Genomic DNA, 9,762 nt, shown 5'->3' with positions numbered 1-9,762 from the left:
AGGTGTAAGACCCATAAAATGAAGTGGCAACCTTAGCACTACAGTTGCACAAAATTGTCTGCTTTTCAAACCAGTGAAAAGGGCACGATGATTCCTGACATTAACACAGGATCACACATGAAGGAGTTATTGTGGTGGTTGATCTAGTGCTGTAACTTGTGTAAATATTGCTTAGTTTAAGTACTCTCAGCATTCACGTGTTAGTTGCACGATTGTGGCAGTTGTAGTTCAAACAATTTTTGAACTACAACTGCTCTGTGTTGTTCCCTTCTTCTCCTTGCACATGCTCATCATCTTAATCAAATATGGGAGGTCTGTGTGTGCCTATTTTATCAAAACCAGTCCTGGGAACAGATTTACTGAACTTCAGCTAAAGTAACAGAGTAGTGTTCTGGATGGCAATTACCTGGTTATACAAACTGTTACTTTTCAGTTTGTGGCTTCATTTTTTGTGTGCACATGAATAGCTATGTAGTTTCACTTCCAGGCTAGCAAGTGCCAGGGACCTACTTCACATCTTTGCCTTGACACTGAGTTTGGGATGTGGGCCCATGCATGAGTCTCATCCCCACAATTCTTGGAGATATTATTTCTCAGAGCTTTATGTGTAGATTGCAAAGATCCAAAGAACGTTTCTGAATAAGCTTAGTTGAAAGAGTCTGCATAGCAGAGAATCCTCGCTTATCAAGGTCCCCAATCACATAGCAACATATAAGCAAGTTTACCCAGAAAAGCCTATGCACCCCCTTCAGACATTCAAAGGACATGTGTGCTGTGATCAAGAGAACACCTAATGAGGGCTTTAACAGGATGTTCTTCTGAGAAAATGCACTTCGCATTGCCCATCATTATAGTAATCCTGTTTTGGTTTGTTTCCTTTTAAATTTACCTATAAAGAAGTGTGCATATGCATTTACTGGACTAGGGAACAGGTCGACCACTTTCCTTTACACTATTTTTCCCAGTGAGACTTGCAACCCACCTTCTCCTCATGGTGCTATTTGTGTGCTACAAGGCAGGATGAGACTGCTATATACGCCCTTGACCACAGAAGAAGAGAAAAAGATTGTCTATCAATCTCTCTGGGAAATGGCCAAAGTTCCTCTGCATCCCTGGACTTATAAAACATACACATAAATAATTGTATATACAGATAGATAGATATTTCTTTATTTATATATGGCAGTTTTATTTATTTATTGATTGCTTGATGTGGAACAATATCAATTGGCAAATGTCTTCACACACAAAAATTAAATTGGCTCAGTCTGCAATCATTTAAGCACAGCCATATTAATTACAAAACAACCCCTCCCCCCAATAAAATCTAAAAACCCCTACCAAGGAGAGCATTTACAAATGCACAAAAACCGTATGCCACTTTGGCTTTATGGGAGAACATATTCTAGATTAAAAAAACTTTTTAACATAAATAAGTTAGTATAATTTTTCAGTGTTTTTACAAAGTTATGTACACAGGTACATTTCAAATTTTTATTTTTTTTTTAAAAAAAGGCATTATAAAAAAATACTGTTGAAAGATGTAGTTTTCCTTTCTTTGCCCACCCGCGAACATCAGAGAAGTGAGTGAGATGAAGAGAAGCTGAAGTTCAGAGTTTTCCTGTTCTTCTCCATTCTATCCAGAGCAGGGATTTTAAATTATTTTTTAAAAAATATCTAAAGTAACAGAGATACCAAAATTATCAGGAAAGAACATGTAAAGGGTTGCAAGTAGGGAGACCTTTATGCTGCTACATAATGGAAACAAAGTTCCTCAAAAACATTTAGGACACAATCGCCCTCTTGCATAAGGTCCCATAAAATGAATCTGCTTTTCTACATATATCATTCATTTTAATGGAATTCAGCAAAAATACGGATTGCTAGAAAATTCTCCAGCAAATTACCTCAATCTGCTGTAGCCAGTGTTAACATGTTGTTTTTCTTGGACTCCATTAAATGGGATAAGACATTTTTAAGAAATACATATTCTCCATGCAACTCTTCGCCTGCTGGGTTTTGGAAACAAATGTTGAACCTATCGCCTTTTATGACCTCCACCCCCTCCCCAAAACAAAGCAACAAAAAGATGAGAGGGGGAGATACAGGTTTATGTGCTACATAATGTAAAAACTATATACACAGGTAGTACAATGAAGCAAATGAGGAAAAACCTAATTGCAGAATGCTACATCCAATGCTTTGAGAGGCAGATCTTTTAAGAGTGCCTGACTTTAGTGTTATTCAAAGACAGATTTCTTTCAGTGCTTTTATAAGTTCCCCATTCCATGGAGAAGCAGTGATACTTTTTTTCTTTCATATATAAACTCTGCATCTTCCTTGCTTCATGAACCCAATGCCTCCAAAGAACAAGGAAACAAATGTTCTTTATTCTGAAATTAAGGAAGAGATCAGGAGTAAGTTGCCGAGAACAACAATACCTTGTTTCATTGTTAGACTACAAAGAATCACCAACTGGTACCAACATACCCGACAAGCCAAATAAGTTTCCACTCAGGGTGTGGCTCCACAAATGTTGTCTCCAGTCAAATAAATAACTACTGTGTATAATGTTGCATACACTAAACAGTCACTGTTGGTTATCATAAGCTTCACTTTGCTAGTAGTGTTTTTGTTTTTGACTTGTCCAGTCAACAGAACTGTGTTGGGCAGGAAAACTGAATTGTTACTGGATTCTGGCTTTTCAAAGGCTTTCAGATTTTGCCAGGCTGCTTCCATCACTTGTTCAGTGTGTTCCTGGCTCTAGTCACTGCCAGCTAGGTCTCCTATCTATATATAAAACCAGCACTGTTATCCATGCCATTTTCCAAGTTCTTCATAAAAAGACATTTGGCAAAAAATATTTGCAGGCGGAACCTGTTTTAAACACACTACATTTCTAGAGAATGCACTGAAAACAAAATGACAAACTACGCAGTTTCTCTTGCTATAGCAAGTGCTCCACACAGAAGCTTTTTTCTTCTCAAATCCCAAGGAAACAAGTCCATAGTAGATGAACTTGCACACCTGTTCTTACTCCAAGAGCCTGAGTTTGTTCTAAGCATCTAGTTTCTAATTTAATCTCTCTGATTCATTTGGTAATGCCAACTGTCAACTTTCTTGTAGGGGTCCTGATCTCAAAATCTGCTGTTCCTATCACACTACACTGTTTACAATACAATTATTCCATTTTAAATGCCATGGAAACACCATATAAAAACCTGGGATTTGTAGTTTAGGGAGAGGCATCTAGAATTCTCACCGAAACTACAAACCCCACAATTTACTAAGATGACGCAATGGCAGTTGAAGCCAAATCATAGCACCGCAAGAGCTTGATTGAGCCCTGCATGCCCAAATGCTCTATTTCTCCAAACCATGCCCTTAACTTAATTATCAATTGCTTTTGTGTTGCTGGTCCTAAGGACGTTTGATTCAATAAAGTTCACTGTAGTTTATGCCAAAGTGAAATTTAAGCATTTTATTACAGATTAAGGTAGAATTAGATTCTCAGATTAAACTACCTTGCATGAAATCAGTGGAATTAATCTCAAACAAATCCTTTTCTGACATCTACATGGATTTTACTGAATATTGGGAGAGGACACTCACCTCATGAGCAATTTACGTTTGACGATGCCTTGGGCTTGATTTCTTGGGCGTTTGTTCCACTGAGCTGGCACTGGGAGAGCCCTCTGAAATTGCCTCTTCTGTCATGTTGGCTCTTTTGTTTGGCAGGCATGAATCTGTGGGGAGGGTAGAAAAGAAACTCAAAGTATGGTCTCCCTCCTGAGTGTTGTGCTAAATATAAAGAGCAAAGATAATCCAGTAAAGGGGAGTGGATAGGGATGAAAGAAAACACATTGCAAAATGCAATCCCTGGATTATTTGAGCATGTGCATTAGCACAGCTAATGTTACGATCACTGTTATTGCATCAGAAACATTTTTTTTAAAGAAAAGACTGGTGGCAGGGAGAGCGCCAGGTCATTTGGCTGTGAAACCTGATAGCAGCTGAGTCTTTGGCATTAATCCTCCACCTTCCTTATTCCGCAGAGCAGCCAGCAACAATTTTCAAACTATTTCTTCTAACATTGTTTCCCCTGGTTTCATTTTCTTTGTAAGAACAAATAAAAATTTCCTTTGCATCCCTTAAGAGAGACATCAAAAGTAATGCCTGAAAGTCAGCATTACTGATTTGAATAGAAGAACTATGTTTGCCTGACAGCGTTGGATTTCAGTCCTCGGGGATCATCTATGTAACGAAATTTGAAAAAAAAAAATCTGTTCCTGGTTTGAAAATATAATTTCTTGTTTAATTGCGCGGTACTTACTTTGAAAGGAGTTGTTATACTCCAGAAACTTTGTTTTTGTGGCTGCCACAGTGTTGAACTAGCTGAGACCATGATATAGTCACTGAAAAAATTGTAGCAAAATGTGCTGCAAGATGTCTCATAAAATGTTTTTGCAGTTTAATACACTTTTTCCATGTTTTTATGACAGAACAAATTAGGAAATGACATTTAGAACCCAAAAACAAAATAGTGTTACATTATGTTATTTTGAAGTCTGGAGCCTTCAAAAGAAGGCCTGGGAGAGAATGGTAGTCCCTGTAAATACTATCCCTGCAGCTCTTACGTAGTGTACTTGTGTGTCTTCAAATCATTTCCTGACCTCGAGTGACCCTTGGATGAATCTACTGCTGGGATTTCTTGGTTCCTAAAGTGTTGGTCATTGCTTTCCTTTGGGGCTGAGAGAGTGTGATGTGCCCAAGGTCATCCAGTGAGTTTCATGGCCCAGCAGGGACTGGGTGTCCGAAACCATAGTCCAATTGCTATCAAAAAGCAAGTGGGATTAATGGGGTGTTGTGTAGTTTCTGGTAGGAGTGTGTGAAACAGCAGAAATATGTTCTGTTTTCATTGTTTTCATTCTGTTTTCAAGTCTCCCTCGCCACCCCCCTTTCTGATTTCGGGGAGATTAGGAGAAGAGCCACGTGGATTCGTAATTTGGGATACAGAGTTCTGTTTCAGGAAGAATCTTCCCGAAAACAGAACTGGGGGAGGGAGGGTGGACACACCCAAAATTTGAAATGATGATCCAGTTTTTGGGGCTGTGTGACCCTGTTCTCACAGCATTTTCTCCTGGCCTTTCACCTGCTGCATCTGTGGCTGGCATCTGCAGAGGATGTGGGTGAAGTATAGATACCTGTGGAATGTCCTCTGAAGATGACAGCCACAGATGCAGGAGAAAATGCTGCAAGAACACCACCATGCGGCCCGGAAACCACACAAACACCCCAGTAGTTTTATTGATTAGCCTATTAACTGTATCAAAACATTTAACAAACACATTTAGCACATACAACCAATATTACAACCAAAGTTAAACAAGCTGTTAACAAGAAGGGGTCAAGATCCTGAACCAGATCAAATATCTATCACCCCAATAATTTACACCAATCGACTCCAAATATGCAGTTCTCAGCTGAGTTGCTTTAAATAGAAAAAGGGCCATTTTGTATGTTGTTTTAGCATTCTGACTGGCCAATAAAATGTTAAGGATCACAGTGTGTCTTTTGTATAATATATGGCCCGAGGTATTGGTTTCTCTCTTTCTTATACAAGTTACAACTAAACAGTACATGTGTGATATCTTCAACCTCTGACACTCCACAGATACAAAATGTTCATTATATGGGACTTGATTTAACCTTCCAAGCCTGACCATTGTGTCCAGCTGTTCAAATCTAGTTCTGGTAAATAACCTCCTGAGATGTATATTAGATATTTGAAAAGTATGTTTAAAACAACTTCGCCATTTCAATGAGCCAGCTTTACTAGGGGTGGCAATGTCTTTCTGAGCTTCTATATCCAACCTTTGTAGTGCAACAATTTTTTGATCTAGTTCTTCTAGGAGATTTGGATTTAGGGTCGGAGGTCCGAAACTCCTAATGTGTTTTGTCAATTGAACTAGCCAAGAGTCTGATGCTGATTTTTTGTTTGCTTGAAAAGCAGTTTGCTTTAACAAGTCTGTCATTTGCCATGGCGCTCAATTTTACCCAACAGTGGGTTGTTGTGAGTTTTCCAGACTGTATTGCCATGTTCCAGAAACAATCACTCCTGACATTTCGCCCACATCTATGGCAGGCATCCTCAGAGGTGTTAGGTATATTGGAAACTAGGCAAGGGTGGTTTATATAACTGTGGAAAGTCCAGGGTGGGAAAAAGAACTCTTGTCTGTTGGAGACAGGTGGTAATGTTGCAATTAATCACATTGGTTAGTATTGAAAAGCTTTGCACCTTCAAGGCCTAGCTGATTCCTGTCTGGGAAATCCTTTGCTGGGAGGTGTTAGCTGGCCCTGATTGTTTCATGTCTGGAATTCCCCAGTTTTCAAAGTGTTGTTCATAGAATCATAGAGTTGGAAAAGACCTCATGGGCCATCCAGTCCAACCCCCTGCCAAGAAGCAGGAAAATCGCATTCAAAGCACCCCCGACAGATGTTCTTTATTTACTGTCCTGATTTTAGAGGGTTTTTTTTTTAATACTGGTAGCCAGATTTTGTTTGTTTTCATGGTTTCTTTCTGTTGAAATTGTCCACATGCTTGTGAATTACAACAGCTTCTCTGTGTACTCTGACAAAGGATTCCCCCGGGGAGGAATCAGCCAGGCCTTGAAGATGCAAGGGTTTTCAATACTGATCAAGGTGATTAATTGCAACATTCACACCTGTCTCAAACAGACAAGAGTTCTTTCTCCCATCCTGGACCTTCCACAGATATATAAACCCCCTTTGCTTAGTTTCCAATAGACCTCACAACCTCTGAGGGTGCCTGCCATAGATGTGGCCGAAATATCAAGAAAGAATGCTTCTGGAACATGGCCATACATCTTGGAAAACTCACAGCAACCCACTATTGGGTAAAATTGGCAAATGACTACCAAAACTGTGCCTGTCAGGTAAAGGTTTCCCCTGATGTTAAGTCCAGTCATGTCTGACTCTGGGGGTTGGTGCTCATCTCCATTTCTAAGCCGAAGAGCCGGCGTTGTCCGTAGACACCTCCAAGGGCATGTGGTCAGCATGACAGCATGGAGCGTCGTTACCTTCCCGTTGGAGCGGTACCTATTGATCTACTCACATTGGCATGTTTTCGAACTGCTAGGTTGGCAGAAGCTGGAGCTAACAGCGGGCGCTCACGCCGCTCCCGGGGTTTGAACCTGGGACCTTTCGGTCTGCAAGTTCAGCAGCTCAGTGCTTTAACACACTTCGCCACCGGGGCTCCTTTTAGAGCGGACAAAAAATCTTGGCTAGTTCAACTGACAAAACACATCAGGAGTTGTGGCCATACCCCAGAAAACTCACAGCAACCATGTGGTTCCGGCCCTGAAAGCCTTGGACAACACATGCAGGATGAAGTTTCTAACAGTGGCCAAATAGATGCGAGCTTCTTCCTCCGCTACCTGCCAGTTGTTGTTTTAAGGCAGGCATGGGCAAACTTCGGCCGTCCAGGGGTTTTGGCCTTCAACCCTCACAAGTCCTAACAGCCGTAAGCGGCTGAGGAGAAAAAGGAAAGGGCTTGAGACTGTTAGGAATTTGAGTTGAAGGCCAAAACCCCTGGAGGGCCGAAGTTTACCCATACCTGTTTAAAGGAGAAGGAGAGGCGGCAAAGTTCTCTGTGGCTTCGACAACCCACGGGAGCCCCCAGGAGCAGAAAAGGCCCGGATGTCCCCGGGGAAGAGGAGAGAATGGAGGCTGGGCGCTTACCGTCCGAGACGGGCCGCTTCCTCGAACTGGGCGGGCCTTCTCCATCCGCCTGTGTCGCCTCCTCCTCGTCCCCGTCCTCCTCCTCGGCGGAGAGTCCCCGGGTCCGTCGCCACTGCGGCCGCCACTTCCCCGCGGCGGGAGGGCTGTCCCCAGGGCCTGCCCCGCTGCCCCACCGCCGGGAGAGCCGCGGAGGGCGGCTGTAGAAGTCGGGCAGGGCGTCCTTGCGGAGGGCGCGCCACTCGAAGCGCGCTCCGGGCCCTCGGAGGGGCTGCTCGCGGAGGAAGTCAAACTCCCAGCGGCGGCGGGCGGCCTCCTCGGCCTCTCGGCGGTGCCTGCGCAGCTCGCGGGCCAGCTCGGCGTGGTCCACGGGGCCGAAGAGGCTCCGGCAGGCCGAGGGCTTGGGCGCCCCCTCCGCCTGCCGCGCCTCCATCCGCTCCAGCGTCGGGCTCCCGCTCGAGACGCGCGCCGTCGACATCGCCGCGGCCCGGGGGCGCTCCCAGGGCGCCGCGCATAAGCCGGGGACCGGGACGGGACCAGCCCTCCCTCCGCACCCGCCAAAGGCAGAAGAAGAAGCGCGAACCCGAAGAGGAGAGCGGGGGCTCCTGCCCCGCCGCGCCCGATGTCAAAGCTCGTCGGAAGGAGAAAAACAAGGCGGGGAAGCCGCGAGGGGCGGGGGCAGGACGAGCCTCTTTCCCCCCCACTGGCCCAATATGGCGATGGAAGGGAGGCTGCCGGAGGGGGTGGTGATTGACACGGGCCGTCGATTTAAAGGGAGGCGGCGCCCCATTGGCGCAAACAGCATTGTGACGTCACCCGGCCTGGCCTCCATCTCCCCCTTCCTCCCGCCTCTCCGTCCGCCACTGACTCTGCCCTGTCGTGTCGGTCAAGATATGGACCCAGAACAGGTCTGTGCAGGGAAAAAAGAAACAACCCTAGCGGAACCGCCTCCCGGTCCACTCTGCCAAACAATGACGAGTCCAATGTGTTGTCGAAGGCTTTCATGGTCGAATCACTGGGCTGCTGTGAGTCTTGCGGGTTGTATGGCCTTGTTCCAACAGCATTACTCCTGGCTTTCGGCTGTTAGGTATCCTCACAGGTTTGTTCAGAGGTCTGTGAGAATGAGGCAAATGGAGTGTATGTGTAAACAGGGCTGCAGCCAAGGGGGGCGGGGGGGGGGGGGGTAGGGGTTCATCCCGCCAATTTTTCAGATTTTTTTTTTTAAAAAAAAACTGGTTTACTCATGAATTTTAACTAACCAAATCCCCAGGACTGTCCTGCTGCTCAGTCGTTTAGTCGTCTCCAACTCTTTGTGACCTCATGGACCAGTCCACGCCAGAGCTCCCCGTCAGCCGTCATGGCCCCCAGTTCCTTCAAGGTCAAGCCAGTCACTTCAAGGATACCATCCATCCATCTTGCCCTTGGCCGGCCTCTCTTCCTTTTTCCTTCCATTTTCCCCAGCATCGTGATCTTTTCCAAGCTTTCCTGTCTCCTCATGATGTGGCCAAAATACGTCAGCTTTGCCTCTAATATCTTTCCCTCCAGTGAGCAGCCGGGCATTATTTCTTGGAGGATGGACTGGTTGGATCTTCTTGCGATCCAGGGCACTCTCAGGATTTTCCTCCAGCACCAGAGTTCAAAAGCGTCTATCTTGCTTCGCTCAGCCTTCCTTATGGTCCAGCTCTCGCATCCATAGGTTACTATGAGGAATACCATTGCTTTGACTATGCAGACCTTCGTTGCCAGTGTGATGTCTCTGCTCTTCACTATTTTGTCAAGGTTGGCCGTTGCTCTCCTCCCAAGAAGTAAACATCTTCTGATTTCCTGACTGCAGTCTGCATCTGCAGTGATCTTCGCGCCTAGAAATATAAAGTCTGTCACTGCCTCCACGTTTTCTCCTTCTGTTTGCCAGTTATCAATAGGTGTAGTTGCCATGATCGTGGTTTTCTTGATGTTTAACTGCAACCCGGCTTTTGCACTTTCTTCTTTCACCTTGGTGATAAG

General features: G+C 44.7%; 1 protein-coding gene across 1 annotated transcript; it reads right to left on the bottom strand.

Annotated features, from left to right (window-relative positions):
- Window positions 1-1,155: 1,155 nt before the first annotated feature.
- cdkn1b (cyclin dependent kinase inhibitor 1B) lies at window positions 1,156-8,561 on the bottom strand. The gene is made up of 3 exons (XM_008121663.3): window positions 7,762-8,561; window positions 3,613-3,746; window positions 1,156-2,393 (listed from the first exon to the last, which is right to left on the bottom strand). The coding sequence occupies exons 1-2, from the start codon at window positions 8,234-8,236 to the stop codon at window positions 3,625-3,627; spliced, it is 597 nt and encodes a 198-aa protein (XP_008119870.2). The 5' UTR covers window positions 8,237-8,561; the 3' UTR covers window positions 1,156-2,393; window positions 3,613-3,624.
- Between the last annotated feature and the right edge of the window lie 1,201 nt (window positions 8,562-9,762).

Source organism: Anolis carolinensis, chromosome 5 (assembly GCF_035594765.1).
Source record: "Anolis carolinensis isolate JA03-04 chromosome 5, rAnoCar3.1.pri, whole genome shotgun sequence".
Taxonomy (NCBI): Eukaryota; Metazoa; Chordata; class Lepidosauria; order Squamata; family Dactyloidae; genus Anolis; species Anolis carolinensis.
The sequence above is the reverse complement of the archived record's forward strand: the minus strand, read 5'-3'. Positions and strand labels throughout refer to the sequence as shown.